Genomic DNA, 19,827 nt, shown 5'->3' on the forward strand with positions numbered 1-19,827 from the left:
GCCGAGGCCGGCGCGCGCGTGGAGCCGCCTGCACCTCGACATGTGCGCGCTGCCCGGCAAGCAGCTGCTCGTGGCCGTGGACGCGCACTCCAAGTGGGTCGAGTGCTACGTCATGACGTCTACTACCTCGGATAGTATTATAGCTAGGCTATGTGACATGTTTGCGAGGTTTGGAGTGGTTCAAACTTTAGTAACCGACAATGCTTCTAATTTTACGTCAAGTTTGTTCGAAAATTTTTGCACAGCTAACGGTATTGAGCACATAACTAGTGCACCATACCACCCAGCGTCTAATGGACAGGCGGAAAATACCGTCAAAACTATTAAAAATGGTATAAAGTCTATTTTACAACAAAATAATGATAAAACAGATTTCAATAATAAATTAAATTCATTCCTATTTGAATACCGCAACTCAACACATTGTACGACAGGTTTGTCACCCGCCCAGCTGTTGTTGGGCCGGCCGCTGCGCTGCCGTCTCGATCTCCTGCGCGTTCATAGTAATAATAATGATAACATTGCGGATGCGTCAGAGTCATTAGCTAACAAAAATGTTATTCGAAAACAGATCTTACAGCGTAAACAATACGGCGGAAAAAGGCGTGTGGACTTTGAGATCGATGAACTAGTGCTCGTAAAATCTTATTCCCACAATGGTACAAAACATACGTGGATAAAAGGAATAATTAAAAGTAAAATAGGATCAAGAATGTATAATGTCTTCATTCCACATTTACAATCAACATTAAGAAAACACTGTGACCAGTTACTTAAATTTAAGGGCGGTCTTTTAGAGGACAGTGTGGATGACGATGTGACTCCAGTAGAAGGAATTTATCAGGGAGGGGATGAAGAGCAATTATTAGACAATAGCAGCGGGGAAGAAGAAGTATCAGACGACTCATTTGGGAGTTTCGACTCGCCCATGACCTCCCCTCGACCAGCCGAGAGCGAGAGGCCACCGCGACCTACGAGCCCGACGACCCCGCCGACCACGAGCACGGAGGCCTCCAGCCCGCCCGGCGGCGGCGGCACGCCCGGGGGCAGCCCGCCCGCCGGCGCCGCTCCGTCTGCAGCCAGCAGCGCGCCCGCTGGCGCCGCAGCGCCTGCAGAAGTCAATGAACAGACGACGGAGCCTTCTCCCCCCCGCCTTTTTGATAACCCATTGCGTCATCCGAAAAGAACCACACGCAATTGTAACCCTAATTATAAAATCTAGTATTTATTCATGTAAGACCTGCTTAGGTAGATTAAATCAGATAAGATTTAGTTTTAGATTTAAGATAAGTTATTGTAATTTACAACAGATAACCAGTGTAGGTCTCAGGGTAGGTTAAAGTTAATTATGTACTTACCTACTACGTACTTACCTATGATATGATTGTTAGCATAGTTGTATTCTATTGGTGGAGGGATTGTGGTATATTAGCGTAAGTAGGTAGATGTAATATACCCGATGTCGGGTAGTCTGTTAACAGCCAATACACGGTTTGAACATCGCTCTCGTATTTTATTCTAAAAACTATTCCTAAACACAATAAAATTATAAATAAACAATAACATACCTATCCAATACATCGTCAAATACTCTATCAGATTTATAATATTGGTCTTAATTTTTTATGACATGGTCGTCACAATTTCTCCACTTTTCAGGCGAATAATTAGAGAAAAGCAACTCTAAGTCTTTTATCTCTTTATCTAAGTTAGAGTCAATCGACGTTCTTGCGAGCTCGCCTTTCACGTACCGCCACACAAGTTCAATAGGATTTAATTCCGGGTGGTATGGGGGTAGGCGAAGCACGATATGACCATTTTCTTTCAAAATTTCATCAATTTTGTAATTTTTCTCTGTGTTTTGCTCATTAATTACTTTCATTAAATCACATAAATTTTGGTTGCTTTCCTAATTACAAGAACTGACAACTGACGCACTGTCATATGGACTCTTCGTCTTTGTTGTTTACTTTTTCGTATCTGACTGCGCAGTACCAACCTTTAGCCGCGTAGCATGACTGATCCGGTACGCTGTTCTACAAGAAGCCCCTATATTGGGACTAGGGTTTCGTTTTTCCCGACCTTTTTCTGTTCCCGGGAAACGGGAATTTTTTTCAAGATTTCCCGGGAATTCCCGGGAAACGGGAATTTATTTTAAATGCTAGTTTTTGCTATTTTCGTGTATTAAAGCACTAACAATTAAATCAAATACTTTAATAACTCTTATTTTTATTACTCGTATAGGTAGAAAAAAGCAACAGTCAGATAAATTAACAACCAAAATTATAATGATTTGTTTTACATGCAAAATCATTTGTTTTTCTTAATTGTAAATTAAACCAAAGGTATTATGATTAACAGTTAGAAAATAATATTATTCAAAATTAATTACACTTGAGGCAATGTTTTAGAAAAATTAATTCATTCAGCGATTTATCGCTCAACCTACTTCTTATTTTAGTTTTTTCTCTGTGTTAGTAATTTTATAAAAATAAACGCGGACACAAAACCGGGACATAAAAAAAATATAATTATAAACAAACAAAAACCCGACTACACGCTAAAAAGGTGAAAACAAGTCCCAATGTTAATGGAAAGTATCGTGGGCGGGTACCACCAGAGGTTTCACCATTTAGCTGAATGTTACTTAGAAAACGGCCTTGTGTGGCGGTCAAGTTGGTCTCCGGAGTCCCCGCATGTTAATGGAAAGTATCGCACTTTCCATTAACATTGGGACTTGTTTTCACCTTTTTAGCGTGCAGTCGGTTTTTTATCTGTTTATAATTTTTTTTTATTTGTAACTTTTTAGTTGTTTTTATTTTATGAAATTTTATGTCAGTAGTCGGGTTTTAGTTCATGAACATTTTTTATTTCAATAATTATGGTGTTGTTATTTAAATACCTACAATATGCATATTTTTGTAATGTGCAAATCAAGCCCATTCATTTGATACCCCACACGGCATAGTTGCAAAAATATTATTTTTTCGATCATCACGTTATGTCCTCTAGAGGGCGCTATTTACATTTTAATGTAACGTCTCATACAACAAAATCTATCAAGCCGTTTAGGCTACAGGAGGGAACAAAGAAACAGACAAACATACATACATACATACAAACGAAAAAAAAAATATCCCGACGAATTGAGAACCTCCTCCTTTTTTTGAAGTCGGTTAAAAACATTACCGGGAATTCCCGGGAATGATATATTTTTTTCCCGGTTACGGGAATGACATATTTCCCGGGAATTCCCGGGAACGGGAATTCCCGGGAACACGGGAACGAAACCCTAATTGGGACATTATACGATTTGTTGTTTTTAACGTTATTTTGTTGACGAATTATAGATACCTAATAATAATATAATGATAATATTAAAAAGGCCTCAACACCCATCCTAAGACTAATGGTCTCAGGATCAATGATCTCATGTGGGTCGCACTCAAATTATGACAGACTATATAAGACATGTGGCCGCCTCGGCTGCGCGGCCGAGACTGCCGTAACAATGACATGCAGTGCACGCGTTGCCCACCACCCCACCCCTCCCGCTACCCGCTGTCGTCTTGGGTACCTCGTCCCCTCCGCGTCTTTCACCCCGCAAGGAGGGTCGCCAAGCAACTTGCCAATCTATAGTATTCATGTTACTGATACCTTTTGTAATATTTATGTATTATTAATGGAATTAGTATATATATTATTATTATTTTTTAACAAGTACTATTTATTTTCTACAGAATTTACACACACATACCTATCTATTTTTAAAGTAAGCTGCATTATTTATTTACTTACCATACACACTCATAACAGTAATCACACAACACACACGTCCCATGTACCTATACTTATATATTTTTTTTTTTTTTTTGTTTGTACATAGTTAAGTAGGTTCTCGTGTACGTGACTGAGGTCACCGAAAAGGGCCAGCTGAAAATCAGCGCTGTGGCCTTACTGTCCACAGCTCATGCTGAGCTGGTGCCGTTTCGACACTCCGGACAGCAACCCGTTGTGTTATTGATTTATATTTTGCCTATATTTTTGTTTTTGCCTCATGTTAATTTTTTATTATTATTTTTTTGGCCTTGTTATTTTGTATATGTATTTCTTTCTTTTCTTTAAGTCTGTATTTTTCTTTTTGTTGTTGTTGCTGTCTATGTGTCAAATAAATGTTTCTTTAAATATATTAGCATAAAATATGTTGGTATGCCCGACGGCGACGATTGAAAATGCTCTTCCTATAATGCACGTCGCAATAAAATCGTCCTATTACCGCAAATCGCGATATAGTGACTTTTTAGGCGATCGGCGTGTGTCATAAAATTTAGTTAAATAAAATAGGTACTGATAAACACCACACAAAATTTGCCAAAACCTCATTACATAAAACTGTTTAATTTAATACATACCTGTTTTTTCGCAGTTGTGGTGCCCAAACCGCTGTCAGTGTACGTGCAGGCGACGTCTCCTAAGAACACCTTCACATACAAGTCGTCTTTCATACAAGTAAGCTTTTATTCTACTTTCGGTTCGCAATATGAAGAAAAGTCACTTATAATTCTAAAACTGCTTTTGTTTGTATTACTAAAAGTGTGAAACACCAAATTTTATCTGAGCGTAAAACTCGAGATTGGTCAGATTTACTTCTAAAAATCTTACAATTTTATCCACGATATTTGTACAATTTCTAAGTCGTATTTTTTACCTTTTTGATTTAGAATTGAAAGCTAGTTTCTTATATTTTGTATGAATTTTAGACGACCATCGAGAACGCGAGTGAGACGTGGGTGAACAAGCCCGGCACTAAGAAGGGGTTGAAGCGGGCACTGGAAATTGAGGAGACTCCATTCCTGTGCACGCCCAAACTGCACCGCTCTAGGAGGTAACCAGCTCCACTATTAAATTACATTTATTACTAGGGGATGATGGAAAAAAGTCTACCAGAGTGGCGTAACAACTGTAACTCATATAGGTTCAGAGCACCCTGGGCAGTTAAGATTTATTTAATTCGCTATTCTTCTTTAACGTTGACGAAAGCTACTAAGATACACAATTAATGAAAAAACCAATTAGTTGGAGGGAATATCAGAAAACTCCACGACTCATGCTCCGCATCTTTAATTTCACTTAATTTTATCAATACTTTTACAATACTTGCAGAATGGTTATTAAAATCTCGTCTATATTATATTAATATACTACCATTCCTGCTCTATTCTACGATACAACTATAGCCTATTCAAACATCTCCCCACAGCATATTCCCAGAGCAAGAGCCCGCCTCTCTCCCCACCCCGGCTAAACGGCCGAAGCTCCCGGCGCCCACTCCCGTCAAGGTCAGCGCGAAACTGTCCCGCGAGATGGCGCAACTACTGGCCATGCCCGACGTGTCGCCCGTGGCCAGTGGAGCTGTCAGCGACTGCCAGCAGCATAGTATACTGAAGGTAACCTATACCTAATCACCCTTAAAGTGTCGCCACCAGCTTATTTCCTGTAGGCTTCATATATTTTTAAAACCTTGGTATAAACTTGAGTAAAACCAGCCGCCGTTAGTCTTCAAGATCAGCGCGCAACTGTCGCGCGAGATGGCGCAACTACTGGCCATGCCCTACGTGTCGCCCGTGGCCAGTGGAGCTGTCAGCGACTGCCAGCAGCATAGCATATTGAAGGTAACCTATAAATACACACTATCAAAATGTTGCCACCGGCTTATTTCCTGTAGGATTCATATGTTTTGTATAAATTCGAGGCACAAGGTTGATGCCGGTGGCCATTGCTGGCCATCGGCGCAACTACTGGCCATGCTGGATGTGTCGCCGGTGGCCAGTGGAGCTGTCAGCGACTGTTAGCAGCATAGTATATTGAAGGTAGGTTAGCTAAGGGTGTCTGGGCTCGCTAAATAGCGCCGCCCAAAGCATATTTGCCGTAGTTTTCATATAATTTTCATAAACTCGCCACACACGGTTGATGAAAACAAATTATGGTATAATAAAAATACGCTTGCACAAGAATATAAAAGTGTGTCTCACAGTGGGCTTCCTACTTCAAAACGATAGGCAAAATAGACCTGCTACTACAGGATGTTGCAAAAAGGGTATGCTAAGCCGAAACATACACGCGCAGCATTTCAAAATACTCGAAAAAAAAACTTTATTTTCCATAGAAATTTTACATAAAATATTCTGATTTCATTTTAGGGCTTAGATGTAACATGCTGCACATGTAGGTTTCGGCTTACCCTTTTTGCAACACCCTGTATATGGGTGTCATACAGCTTACAAATGTTATTTATCTTTCGCAATATGCTAATTTGTATTTCTACCAGTGTATATTAATTGTGGTCCCAGGTTCGCCCCCGGCCGGGCTCGTCGCGCGCGCAGGCGTCGCCGGTAGACTCCCGCTACCTGGGCGACAGCGACGACGAACTGATGGACACGGCCAGCGTCAACACGCATTATAGCGACTCTAAGTGAGTATACATATACCTATGTATTTTACTGGGCCTGGGCCTGGATTCTCAACGTCTAGTGTTAGAATTCTTTGCAAAATGGTTAGTATTTATAAGGCGTTACGTCGCTCAACTGGCAGGCGACTTGAAAGACGGGTGGTCGAGAATTGCCCCGCTGGCCCAAATGAGACCTCAGTAAAAGCTTCTCTAATTAAAACAATACTTTTACTCGGAGTATGTAAACCATCTATCTTGTCGTGACAAGCCGAACTATTCATAGTAAATACCAAAATTATAATCATAAACGATTCCGCTAATAATGGTAGGCCATTTTACACTCGTTTATGTACCGGCACGGCTTACACAAACGCGTTACTACTAGATCTAAATAAACTACCCATGTTCCCAAACATGGCAATATCCAGTATACTTCTGATTGAAGATCCCAAAATAAAGTTTTAAATTCCACCACAAATAAAACATCCTTTTTCACAGGCACCTAAGGTTCGAAATCCCGACGGCCTCCGAATCCGGTTCAACCCCATCACCTACTATCGACACTCTGGAATACTTGAAAGAGAAGGAACTATCACGACAAGCTATGCGACAGAGCGAGCGAGACACATCGCGGTCTCCCGTGAGAGAGATAGAGAGGGGGCTATCCCGGTCTCCTATGAGAGAGATAGAGAGGGGGCTATCGCGGTCGCCCATGAGAGAAACAGGGATGGATAGAGGTCTATCGAGGTCGTTAACGAGGGAAAAAGAGACGGATGCGTCCAGTTATAGTACTGCGAGCGTTCGGAGTATGGTAAGATATTACATTTAATTTTGTTATGATTTATAAACATTCTTACCTATATCAGCTATTCAAGTATCAATACCATCAGTCTATGTAATATACTGTGCACTTTTGTTACTACTCCTATATATACACTTATAAATACACGTATAAATACTCTTCCTTCGATGTCTCTTGTCCAACCACTATTATATCTACTTTTCTAAAGTCTGCAGTCTAGCTGACTCTCACTAAGTTATGCTGTTTATGGTGATCTTCATATACTAGTTATTTATGTTTCATTCAAACTAGATACATTATCTTCTTTTGCACAGAATTTATATTTTTTTCAGAGAGGAAGCCACATTTTGGAATCACCGCCTAAGAAGATGGCCAGCGATGAATCAATCAGATCCAGAAAGACTTACAAAGACACTGTTCGCGCAAGGTAACATTGCACATCTATTTATTCTTTATGTACTCTGAAATTAAATTATTTAATTTAGTAAAAGTAACTGGTGACGACGAACTAAAAATAAAATTAGTCTTGATCAAGTTAAATTAAAGTAATGTTAGTTCTCAATTATATACTTTCCTTCCATACAAACTTTAAATCTTTTGACGTAAAATGAAAGGATCTTAGTACAGAGATGATACTATTTGGAATATAATACCTATAAAACTTATTCTTCAAATTTCTTTATTATGTGTTCCGTAGCGACATCTGAAATCCATGTTATGAGATAGCATCTCCCTTATCATCGTAGCAGCTTGCAGTTTTCAAATTTTCGCGCCAAAATCCCACGCTTTCTACGATTGGTGAAGCCTCGGGCGCGGGCGGCGTCGCTTTCTAGCTGTCAGATTAGTGACTTTTCCACCATTATTGCGTCAAACTTAAAGTCGTACGCATTGCAGTTTTTTCGAAATCTTGTTTTATCTGAAATATTAGCAAATTTCCAACAAGATTTTGTTCGCGTCTCGCGTGTTGTGTGAAAATACCAATATTAAGATGGATGCAGTGTCAGATGGGTGCAATTCGACCGGGTGTTTTTCCGCATGTCAAAATGGCGGGCCCGACGCGTGCCTTTCCGAAGAAAATGAGTGTTTGGTGTACATGCTGCGGTCCCCCGTAGCAGGCGCGCCGGAGGAACACAACACGCAAGTGCAGGAGGCGGGCGGCCCGGCGCCGCCCCCGCCACGCCCACGCCGCTACTGCCGCCGCCCTCCCGCTCTCGTAAGAGACGTCGGGAGACGTCGAGTTTGGCTCTCGGAGTAGCATTAGCAGGGCCAGCTGCTCATTAGAGTGCGCGCGCCGCAGCCGCAAGAATCGCCGCGGCACGCGCCGCGCGTCCCGCCGCCGTCACGCGCGCTCGCGCCCGCGCCACCGCCGCCGCCCGGGTCCGCTCATCGAGTTTTTCGGAGCTTGATACACAAGGTTTGAAGTTCTGTCGCAGCAGCCAGTAAGTCAATTACCTATCTGACTTAGTGAGTGCTAATAAGGAAAACCAACTAAGGCCACAAGACTTTTTACTTACACCACAATCAATTGACGAGGTGTGTAATTTATCAATTTCCATAAAAGAACCGTTAGTTCCGGCGGCACCATCTTTTAGAGTGGCTAAAATTGAGGAACACCAACACTTTAACAAAAGTGTCTGGAAGTCTTAGGGATATGCGGACACCCATAAGAAATACTTAGCATGTGACATGTCCCGCGTTCGTAGACTTTAAAGTTAACGAAGAGTTGGCCAACGAGTCGAATTCCTTTATTAACTGGCCTCGTATGCAGCGTAGTGTTGCAGAATTATCTAATGCATTTTTAACTCAAAATAAAATAGTTAATTCTTCACTGCAAAATGTTATTGACTGGGGGTCAAAGGTCAATGAACCGATAACAGCTACTACCTTGTATTCGAAAATAAAAGAAATTTTTGATAAGGATTCTAAGCATGAACTAGTCTCAGGATATATTACAGATTATTTGCAGAAAGCGAAAATACGGAACAAATGTATTGCAGCACATAGGGGGGCACTTTTGAAACTTCTTGGCGATAAATATATCAGACAGGGCGTAGGCAATATTCCTCTGTCATCTGAATATTTATTTAATCCACTAATGCTGGCAGAGTACATCAATAAGATACAAATATGTTTATTATAGAAAGTAAATTACAAGTGACACAAAATAATTACTTAGCATGTACAAAATGGTTACTTAAACAAACTAACAATAACATTGGTTTTTGATGGTACTTTTGTAAATTTATAGTCACTCCCATGTTGCCGTTAACTCTGCACTAGGCGGTATTGACAAGTTATAACGTGCTACCGTAATATATAACACTGAACCACAACCTTCGACGTCTAGGTCAAGGTCAAGGTTATCGGTCTTTACACAGCCGACAAGACAACCCGCGCGCAGTGCTATGCCGTTACAGTCGGTAGGTAGGTACAGTTGCCCCAGCATACCTACTCTGCTCAACTGTCTAATAAGCCAATGTCCTTTCCTGGTTTTCAAGCAGGGGGAGGAGACAAAAAGATCAATAACAAATACAAGCCCCTTACAATAAATTCAAAGAATCTTATAAAAAATTACTAATTGCCATTTGTAGGCTGCCTTCAATACTACCTTTACTACGTTTGGGAATCACTCATAGCACCACCTGTAGTACCTACCTACTTAAAAGTAATAAAATCAGCTTCCCATTTTACAAAACCACCACTGATTTTACCTTCAGCAGAAAACATAATAAGATTCCACACTGGTGTCGCAAAGAATGCTCGCTCAGATAAACCAAATGTTCACAACAATCACCAATTGGATAGCAGAAACTAATTCGCATGATTGAGTATCTCAACGATTATTGCCTTGTCAGTCAGTCCAAAGAGAACCTCTTATACAACGATAGACCATTGATTTTCTACAAAGCTTATGATGGATCATCAAAAGTCCATAAAGACTCCATCAAAAAGAGCCTGTAATTCTTGGGTGTGGGTTGGGACACACATGCAAACCGCAAGTTCCTCCCACCGTCAAAGACAGATAGTATTCAACAGTCAATTATTGGTATGCTGACATGTGGCAGTTGGAACCTAAAGCAGGCACAACGCCTCTTAGGGAAATTCAACTTTGTAGCCTTTATCACCCACCGGGGAAGGCTGCATTGCCGTTTTATGCAAAGACACTGTCAAAAAATCGACTATGCCCCCAGACAGAGTTATTGATTCCAGAAGAGATTACATCAGAGCTAAAGTGGTGGTATTCAACAGTCAATTACTGGTATGCTGACATGTGGCAGTTGGAACCTGAAGCAGGCACAACGCCTCTTAGGGAAATTCAACTTTGTAGCCTTCATCACCCACCGGGGAAGGCTGCATTGCCGTTTTATGCAAAGACACTGTCAAAAATCTTGTCTATGCCGCCAGACAGAGTTATTGATTCCAGAAGAGGTTTCAACAGAGCTAAAGTGGTGGCTACAGAATCTGCACATCCCGTACTTGATCCATGAACCACAACGAGTGATGAATTACCTGACCACAGATGCCTCAGACCAGGCATGGGTTGCCCAAATAAACGATTCAAAGGTTTCGGCCAGTGGGAGAGTTTACAGATGTCATGACATTGTAATTTGAAGGAAATGTTCACTGTTATAGATGCCATAAGCATGAAATACAAGACACTCAGACAGACAACAGTATTACTACTACAGAGGGACAACAGGACAGTTATGGCCTACATCAAACAAGAAGGAGGGACCAGGTCGTTGACCCTACATTGCCTATCCAAGACACTACTGGACCTCATCGACGAGCTCGACAGTATGCTGACACCACAGTATGCTGACACCACAGTACCTTCCAGGCGTTACAATGCAAACTGCTTGTCACGCGGACCAACTCCAGAGTGACACTTACTCAGCCCAGCAGTAGAACGGATCGTCAGCTTTTGGGGAATACATACCTCAAATGTCAACAAGGAAATACCTACACACCTATTTGGAATAAATGGTCGGTTTGGTGCTCAAAGCTACATATAAACAAGTTTATTCCTTCGTCAGTAATGGTCGCAAAATATTTAGCTTCTATATTTCTTAATGATGGTGTAGCGAGTCCGCGTTGTTCTATGGTGTAGCTTATCAATCTGTTCTTGTTCATAAATCTGTAATTTCTATAAAAATATCACAGAATCTGGTCGTAAAACACGTTTTAAAGGCTATTTCAGTAGCAAAACCTGTGCCCATGAAGCCACCCATGTGGAATGCACGTGTGCTCATAGAATATCTACAGCATTCTTCTCCGCTGGTAGATAAATTTTTTGGAGTAACTAAGAGAACAGCTACTTTACTCCTATTATACTCGGGGCGCAGGGTACATGATTTAACTCTGCTGCGTTGTGACAATGATCATTTAATTGACGATGGTAAGAGTATAGTCATAGTTCCTGTGTTTGGTTCAAAACCAGATACAAACTCATATCCACAGTCAGGTTAGAAGCTGCTATCGGGGGCAGCCCCCGTATTTTGTAACTTTTTGAGGGCAGATCATAATATAGATGTAATATGAATTATTGTGTGATATACATGCCTAAATAGGTATATAATTATTCTAAGTTTGTTGTGATTAGGTCTATTAGGTTCATGGCCAATTTATTTTTTAATAAATTAGTATAAGGTATTTTAATATGGTCACCTCCATTTCATTGGTATTTCCATCGTTAGTACCTATATTTCTCATCACGGATTTATATCTGATGATCAAAGTAAGTTACCTACTTCACATTATTGCGTCATCTCTAGCTGCCAGGTGATAACAGACATTTCTCATAACATGGATTTCAGATGTCGCTACGGAACACATAATATTGGAGTTTTACCTACCATTAAAACTCTTATTATGTTTCCAGCGACATCTGAAATCCAGCAAGCGCTACCTGGCGCTGCTATTATTATTCGGGAATATAATGGTGGAAAAGTCACTAATCTGACAGCTAGAAAGCGACGCCGCCCGCGCCCGAGGCTTCACCAATCGTAGAAAGCGTGGGATTTTGGCGCGAAAATTTGAAAACTGCAAGCTGCTACGATGATAAGGGAGATGCTATCTCATAACATGGATTTCAGATGTCGCTGGAAACATAATAAGAGTTTTAATGGTAGGTAAAACTCCAATATTTTTCTTTCACATTTTACAGACAATCCCTCTCCATATCAGCCAACAGCAGTCTATCAGAAGACCCGAACTCGTCTGTCGAGAGCATAGCGGACCTCCCTGTCACTCTCTTCAACCCGCGACACAAGAGGGAGCGAGACAGCAAGATGAGCGAGCAAGATGACACTGTGTTAGAGTTGCAGCACTCCGGTAAGATAACGGTTATACAAGGCGTCTCCCTGATTCATCCCCTTTCGGCTTACTAAACCACCTTTTGTACACCCTGTATATCATAAAGTCACAAGTATTTCGCTGTAGACTTATGTATAAACTATCACAAGCACAACTTCCAGATTTTTTAAATAACTGGAGCTGCCTTAAATAAGTCCAAGCTGTAAATATTTTTACTTGATCTAACGAACTTTGAATACACAATTGCATTTCCACATAACAACTATTTCACATCATCATCACTGGCCTCCATGTCTATCATAGTAGTACATTAGTATGGATACAAGTATGTAGTTAGAAAGCTGTGATGTCCTATTCTAAAGCAATTACAATCGACCCTCATTAAAATCCATCAATTTTCCAGCCACGCCACCCAATAAGGACGCGCCAGCCTCGTCCAAACTCCTCTCCAACGACGATCAAGTGCGCCCGCGCTCGCCGCTCTCGCGCCGGTCTATACGCACCCCGGAGCGACAGGACTCGCCTGTTGCTACGCCTTTGTTGCTTAGGAGGGATACTAGGTTAGTGACAAGATAAGTAAATAAGTACCTATCTCGGAATGAAAAACAGGGGTGTTATAAATACTTTCCCTCAAAACAGTTTAACTATTTTGAATCCGTGTTTTGCCATGGTTTTGCTCGACAGTATAATTTTTTCGACGTTTGATTTTCAAAAAGTGAAATGCGCAACGAACAGTGTGCTCTTATTGAGAAATGAATTTATTTCTTACGCAGCAGCTGATTATTTGATATCCTTTTATGTGTTTTTTGAGGTTCATACTTCGTATAAGATTCATAAAATTCATAAGCCAAACTAAAATAATTATAATATTACAGAAGTCGCTCCCGAACCCCAGAAGTGAGTCCCCGCTCGTTAGACCCGATCGCAGAACAACCGAAGCAGGAGACACTGTTGCAAGCAGAACACGCTGCTAGCAAGAGCCTCAGCGTGCCTGGAACTTTCAGGTGACTATTACTATAATTCTTTGAGTAAGTGCTTAAATACATGTGTGATTCTAGGCACACAATACGTTACTTTACAGTCATTATCTTACCTTCCATTCCCACATATGTAATTTCTATGTAGGGTTATGTGTTGTACCGATTCCTATGTATGTTGATTTCATCTGTTTTTTCTTATATCTTCTGAACTACATAAGACATACTTACTGGTTTGTAGTTTCGAAGGTATTGACAAATGTAAGGACTCTCTTTTTTTCTATTATCAGTCGCAGTCGCTCGCGCACTCCAGAACGCATAGACAAAGTAGCGGAATCTCCTAAACTAGAGCCCATCTGTGAGTCTCCGAGCAAGAGTGACGACGCACCCGCCTCGCCCGTTAGACGCAGCTTGAGGTAAGATAAGGGCCTAGTGCGAGTTTTTATCGTTTGAGCGGTGAAATGAAAACGCTAATTTGTATGATGCAGAGAGAGATGTCACATAGCGGTCCAAAACACGCTGAAATGCCTTAGAACTATGCGATTTTCACTGCTCAAACGATGAAAATCTGTTACTGAACCCAGTGATGCAACAAATATGATTATGAAATTTATTAATTCTTCACTATTGCAGAAGTCGATCGCGTACGCCTGAAGTGGAACCCATTCCTGAACCAGCCAGTCCGAAAAGTCCACGCACAAGGTATGTCACCACTACACAAAGCTTGTAGCAAAACTTCTTGGTTGTTAGTGTTTTTGTATAGCTTATATCTGATTTCTACAGGGATTGTTTTGATATAGGTTGATACGTGAAAAAATGTCTTAAAAACTAATTAATTCTTTCCAGACGTTCCAAAACACCCGACCGCGAAAAACTATTATCACCAGTTGAAAAACCCTCAAGAAATAGAAAATCTCTGTCTCGAATGGTGTTGGAACATAACGCATTTGCGAAAACGAAGGCAGCCGAACAGCCAACTGAAGACCTTAATGCTACGGCAGAAAAGTCATTATTGAAAGACTCACCTGTCAGCATCGAGTGCACACCAATGAAAAGCAGTAAATTGCAACCTAGCAGCTTGTTAGATATAACCTTTTCGCCAATTGTCAACAAATCCGTGCTACAAAGTTCCGTTGAAAGTGGCATATCAGAGAATATTGAAAAAGAACCGAAAATTCCTAATGAAAGTCTAAAAGTAGATTCAAACAAATCAATGCCAGCATTTACTACAATAAGCGAAACATTCTTTGAGAAGTCTGTTCTAAAAAGCTACCAGAGTAGCGTAGGCGAAGTCTCAAGCATTCAAGAAGAAAGGCATTCGTTCAAGGAAGTCAAACTCAGCAATAAATCCTTAGGAGAAGTGTCCTCTCTATCAAACAGATCAGTTCTTAGGGATGAGTCTAGTCTATTGACTAGCGATAGTGATTTTGATATGAAAGATGAAAGCGTTGATGTGCGTCATGAAAATATAGAACAAGAATCGGCGAAGGAGAAAGAAGATACCAACGCTATGGAACAGAAAGAGAAGCAAAAAATTGTTGAAATACAAAGAGAAATAAATGAAATTGAGGAGGATATTTCAGAAGATGAATCGGAGAGTGATGATGATGAAGAAATAGGGGGTGAAGAAGAAATCCATGAGGATAGTGAAGAATCCAGTGAAGAGGAGAGTGCGGCTGATGTAAGTACTTATACTTTTTTTTTGTTATGGTTGGAAATTGTAGCGGGTTAGAGTTCTTAATACATTCTTATAATTTCTCTTTTCAGTGTGGAACTAAACATCGAGATGAAATCAATTAAGACTTGCTGTATTTATTTCAATTTTAATAATATATTTTGTCTTTGTCTATTAAATTGAAAATGTTTTATCAGTGTTATTTTATTGTCAGTAGTTTAGATTTCAATTATTTATTCTTTACGGCATTTTCAGGGAGATGAAGTCATTTCTATAGGAGACAGCTCTGATGATTCGACATCTGGATCAGAAGACAAACTTGAAATCGACGAAAAGGGCAACGCAGATTCTAATCAAGAAATACCTACAAATGCTGCAGGTAACAACGAAAATATTGCTGAAGTTAATGTCGAAACTGCACAGGACAGTGCACCTACCGCCGATGAAGTTAAAGATGATATTTCAGCACCAGTTGAATCATCTTCAGTAGATCCATTAAATCAAGCTGGACTTTCGATCCTTACTGATGATAATTCAGTGCTAGAATCTGATCACTCTGATGTGAATCTCAATTATTCTGATGAAAAGAAAGAAGATGAAGCAAAGACTGAAGAAGGTAATAGAGCGGCTGAGATAATTGGTAAGTTTTAAACTCTTCTTTGTATTGCAAAACAAAACATACTTAAACAACATCCAGGTTTTTAATGAATGATCTCTTTTCAGAACAATCACTTGCCGAGGTAGAAGAGGTAAGACCTCAAGTAGAAGTAAACATAGTTGTAGAAGTGGAACCAGTTAAAGAAACTGTACAAATTGAACCCACACCTGAAGTTTCTGAAGATATCGATGTCGTTGACGCCGTAACTCCAACACCAGTCATTAGCAAAGCTATAGACAAAGATATTCTTCCAGCAGTTGTTGAGGAAAGATCTGCTGAAGCCACTAAAGATGATAGTGAAGTTAGTAAAATAATAGAACAACCAATGGAAACAGAGGAGAAAGAACCCCCGCGATCAGCATCCCGCTCTAGAAAACGAGCTTCTTCAACGTCATCTAACAAATCAACTAAAGAAGTACTTGAGAAAGTAGAAGAAATTCCCGAAACAATAGTAGAAACGGAAACCACTGAAACAGCCGAAGCTAAAACCCCATCAAGAGTTAAAAGAACAAAATCAACGTCTTCAAACGTATCAGAAACTCAAGACGACGACACACCCTCTAAAAGACGCGGTAAAACCCCAACCAGTACTGAAGTCAGAAGGATTTTAACCAGAAGGGCGTCTAAAGAACTATCAGAATCGAAAATCATGGATGATTCCAGAGAGTTAGACGATAGCATATCTTTAACGCCTAAAAAGCGAACAGCTAGATCGCGCAGCAAGAATTTGGATGACAATGCCAGTGTAGCCTCAGATTCGTCTGTGAAATCCACTAAGAGTAAAGCGAGTGTGAGCGAGGAAGGAGATGTGAAGTCAGTGAGAAAGACAAGGAAGTCTATATTGATAACGAAGCCAGATTTGTCAGTGATTCCTGAGATGTCGACGGATGACGCGGCGTCGAAGACAGAGGATAGTGCTGTTATGAATGAACTTACTGGAGCCAGAAGGTAAGTTTTAAATATAATACTTTCTGATATGATCCTTCCTTATATTTGCCGCAACTCGTCACTTTCTTATTCATATTTACTTAGGATTTTAATGTTCCTAGCGAGTCACCAAGCGAGTAGCTCGGTAAAACGAACGTTCTAGATTCTTATATTAAGCTAGTCGGTTAGCGTGTATCAATGCGGCTGCACTGAATAGAAATGTTTATAATATAGACGTTTCTATTATCATTATCAGCCCTGTACCCCTCATAACATTTCCATGTTTTTCTACAACCATATCCACCTCTATCCCTCCTTACATCACCAAGTTTCAACAACCAATCACACTACTCCGCAGACTGACCCGCCACCAGAAGTCCCTGCTAGAATCCTGGCTGGAACACAAGCCCGCCTCGCCGCGCCGCGCCAAGCGGAGTCAGTCGCGGGAACCGGCTGATGATGATGTGTCTTCTACTGGTAACTTATATACAATAGAATGTAATATATTTACTTGACACCCGACAACAGCACATATAGATAAAACATAAATATAAGCATAGAATAACGAGTACTAACTTGTTATTCTATGATTTAAGTTACATTTAAATTGTCATAGGTAGGTAAATAGGCACAAAAACAAACAAATGAATGACTTACCTACAGAGACAAATACAAGGTGTTGATGTGTAAAAAGAAAGCATTTAGAGCTGCTGAGATTGCAGTCATAGGCTTGATCATCTGCATGATTCGTCATCAGCATTTAGTTGATTAGTATTCCTTAAAACTTTCTCCTTTTATTGCCTAACCCATATACATGGCTTATTAGAAAGTAAGGATCTCGCTCTTTTCATCATCCTTTTTTACTCTCAATAATCGCATGTATTTCTATTTCACCTTTTTCTTTCCTTTGCTTGTAAATCATTACTTTGCACTAATGTTCACTAACATTCGCACACTAGGGTCAGTGGACGTGGAAGATTCATTGGGCTATGAGTCGCCCGATTCTAACGCTTCGGATGCTAGCCGGCTGAGGCGGTGTAAGTAGTGTTTTTATTTAGATTCGTTTTTTGTCCTAATAAAATATTATGAGAAACATACAAACATCTCTAAGATGGCAAATATTTTATTTGGCTCTAACTGGCGTTCATATAAAAAACAAAGTAACAAGGCCCTTTTTTGTGTACTTCGGCAGCGACTGATACTAATCTAACTGGCATCCTTTCACGACTCTGTTAAAAACTCTAACAAGCTAAGAAGAAGTGTACATAATTCAAAACCTTCAAAATCATTCATATCATTTCCAAGCATGTATATACTTGAGCTTAGATAGCCTGGTTGTTCACCTAACCCATTTTCCCTTTCATACCATGTATTAAATATCAGCTTCTAGGTCCAATAGCACAAACCCTGTAGTCTCCTAACGTCCATTGTGTGCACATTTCGCTTCCAGCACGCATGTCTAGGGCGGCCTCGGAGACTAAAACGCTATCGACGGCGGCAAAGCCTTTACGAAGAGGCTCGGTAGATGTCGGTACGTATTTATTTGCATTTGCTTCTTAGTTCTTGAGCTTACAAAAACTTGAGCGACTAAACATAAACTATGTTACTATAAAAAAAACCTTGTTTAATGGGTGTTTAAATAAAAAATACGCATTTATAAGGCGTTTGACGCCGACTGACAGTGTTTACCACGTTCACCTTTTACCCGAAGTCGCGATATCGCGCCTGACGACAATATATTTCTATTGTGTCTGATTTCAAGCGGTTAATCGTTAGTCGTGGCGGGTAATGATGTCACGGCTCGCTGCATCTCATATTTAGGTATTTATTGATTTCCCTACTGTATATTTCCAGCGGCCCTCCAAGCGGCGGAGCCCGGGTCGCCGGCGGCGGGGTCGCCGGGGCGCGCGCGCCGCGTGTGCTTCAGCAAGGCGTGTGAGGCCCTCGCCACGCCCAAGTCGAGGCGACTGTCTACTGATGTCAAGGTAAGGTCCACTGCTTCATGGATCCATGATGTCACAGGCTGGTTGACGGTAGAGTGACCTTGATGCATAACCTAAGTTATCGCGAACTACAGGTATATGAAATAGCTTTCTAACTGCTCTCGCCACACCCAAGTCTATAAGGGACTGTCTTCTGATGTCAAGGTAAGGTCCACTGCTTCATGGATCCATGATGTCAGATTGATTGATGGTATATAAAGTAGCCAGTAAGTAGCATGACGACATACAGTAACCTTGATAAATAACCTAAGTTGTCGCGCACCACAGGTATGTGAAGTAACTTTCTAAATCGATTCTGTTGATGTTAAATAGTAATAATTTGCGCGGGGTCGCCGGGGCGCACGCGCCGCGTGTGCTTCAGCAAGGCGTGTGAGGCGCTCGCCACGCCCAAGTCGAGGCGGCTGTCTACTGACGTCAAGGTAATTGTTTATTGCACAAATATAAGTATGCAAAAGGTGGACTTAACCTCCATAAGGTACAAGAAAACCAGTAAAAGGTGTGCAAAAAAATATATTCTAGAGAGTAGCTTTTCCTGCCTTACCTTGTCAGACTGGTTGACGGTATAGTGCCTTTGATGCATAACCTAAGTTGTCACAAACCACAGGTATGTGAAGAGGCTTTCTAAATGTAATTTGTTAATGTTAAATTGTAATCCGTTCGGCGGGGTCGCCGGGCCGCGCGCGCCGCGTGTGCTTCAGCAAGGCGTGTGAGGCCCTCGCCACGCCCAAGTCGAGGCGACTGTCTACTGATGTCGAGGTATTTATGGCAAAAACCTACAAATTTTATAAATGCGAAAGTTTGTGAGTATGTGTGTCTGTGTGTGTATGTTTGTTACTTTTTCACGTCAAAACGGCTAAACCGAATCAAATTGAATTTGGTATAGTTAGCTGAAACCTAGATTAACACATAGGCTACTTTTTGTACTGTTGATGTGCCATATTAAATAAATAAAAATAAAAAAATTCAACGGGAAAACTTTCTATGTCCAGGGTGCTTCCAGCATACCAAAATTCCTAAAAAA

At 40.8% G+C, this 19,827-nt stretch overlaps 1 protein-coding gene and 1 long non-coding RNA gene across 7 annotated transcripts in view; one reads left to right on the forward strand and one right to left on the reverse strand.

Moving 5' to 3' along the window:
• Positions 1 to 19,827, forward strand: part of LOC105397240 (protein ELYS) — a 60,882-nt gene that overhangs the window by 38,154 nt on the left and 2,901 nt on the right. For 2 of the 6 annotated variants that reach the window (XM_048631790.1, XM_048631794.1), the window contains exons 22-40: positions 4,427 to 4,509; positions 4,761 to 4,885; positions 5,261 to 5,447; positions 6,351 to 6,472; positions 6,947 to 7,259; positions 7,583 to 7,677; positions 12,418 to 12,584; positions 12,970 to 13,126; positions 13,442 to 13,570; positions 13,834 to 13,959; positions 14,177 to 14,245; positions 14,390 to 15,224; positions 15,474 to 15,858; positions 15,942 to 16,824; positions 17,162 to 17,280; positions 17,763 to 17,840; positions 18,254 to 18,334; positions 18,658 to 18,697; positions 19,472 to 19,562. In XM_048631790.1, the coding sequence (XP_048487747.1) occupies positions 4,427 to 4,509; positions 4,761 to 4,885; positions 5,261 to 5,447; positions 6,351 to 6,472; positions 6,947 to 7,259; positions 7,583 to 7,677; positions 12,418 to 12,584; positions 12,970 to 13,126; positions 13,442 to 13,570; positions 13,834 to 13,959; positions 14,177 to 14,245; positions 14,390 to 15,224; positions 15,474 to 15,858; positions 15,942 to 16,824; positions 17,162 to 17,280; positions 17,763 to 17,840; positions 18,254 to 18,334; positions 18,658 to 18,697; positions 19,472 to 19,562 (4,085 nt within the window). Of the gene's footprint in view, positions 1 to 4,426; positions 4,510 to 4,760; positions 4,886 to 5,260; positions 5,448 to 6,350; positions 6,473 to 6,946; positions 7,260 to 7,582; positions 7,678 to 12,417; positions 12,585 to 12,969; positions 13,127 to 13,441; positions 13,571 to 13,833; positions 13,960 to 14,176; positions 14,246 to 14,389; positions 15,225 to 15,473; positions 15,859 to 15,941; positions 16,825 to 17,161; positions 17,281 to 17,762; positions 17,841 to 18,253; positions 18,335 to 18,657; positions 18,789 to 19,471; positions 19,563 to 19,827 lie in introns of all 6 variants that reach the window. The other 4 variants (XM_048631789.1, XM_048631793.1, XM_048631791.1 and 1 more) reach the window with 3 other exon arrangements.
• Positions 5,889 to 9,489, reverse strand: LOC125491015. Its single transcript, XR_007268046.1, has 3 exons — positions 8,660 to 9,489; positions 7,952 to 7,953; positions 5,889 to 5,898 (listed from the first exon to the last, which is right to left on the reverse strand). It is a non-coding gene; the product is annotated as an uncharacterized LOC125491015 (long non-coding RNA).

This window comes from Plutella xylostella, chromosome 29 (assembly GCF_932276165.1).
Source record: "Plutella xylostella chromosome 29, ilPluXylo3.1, whole genome shotgun sequence".
Lineage (NCBI taxonomy): Eukaryota > Metazoa > Arthropoda > Insecta > Lepidoptera > Plutellidae > Plutella > Plutella xylostella.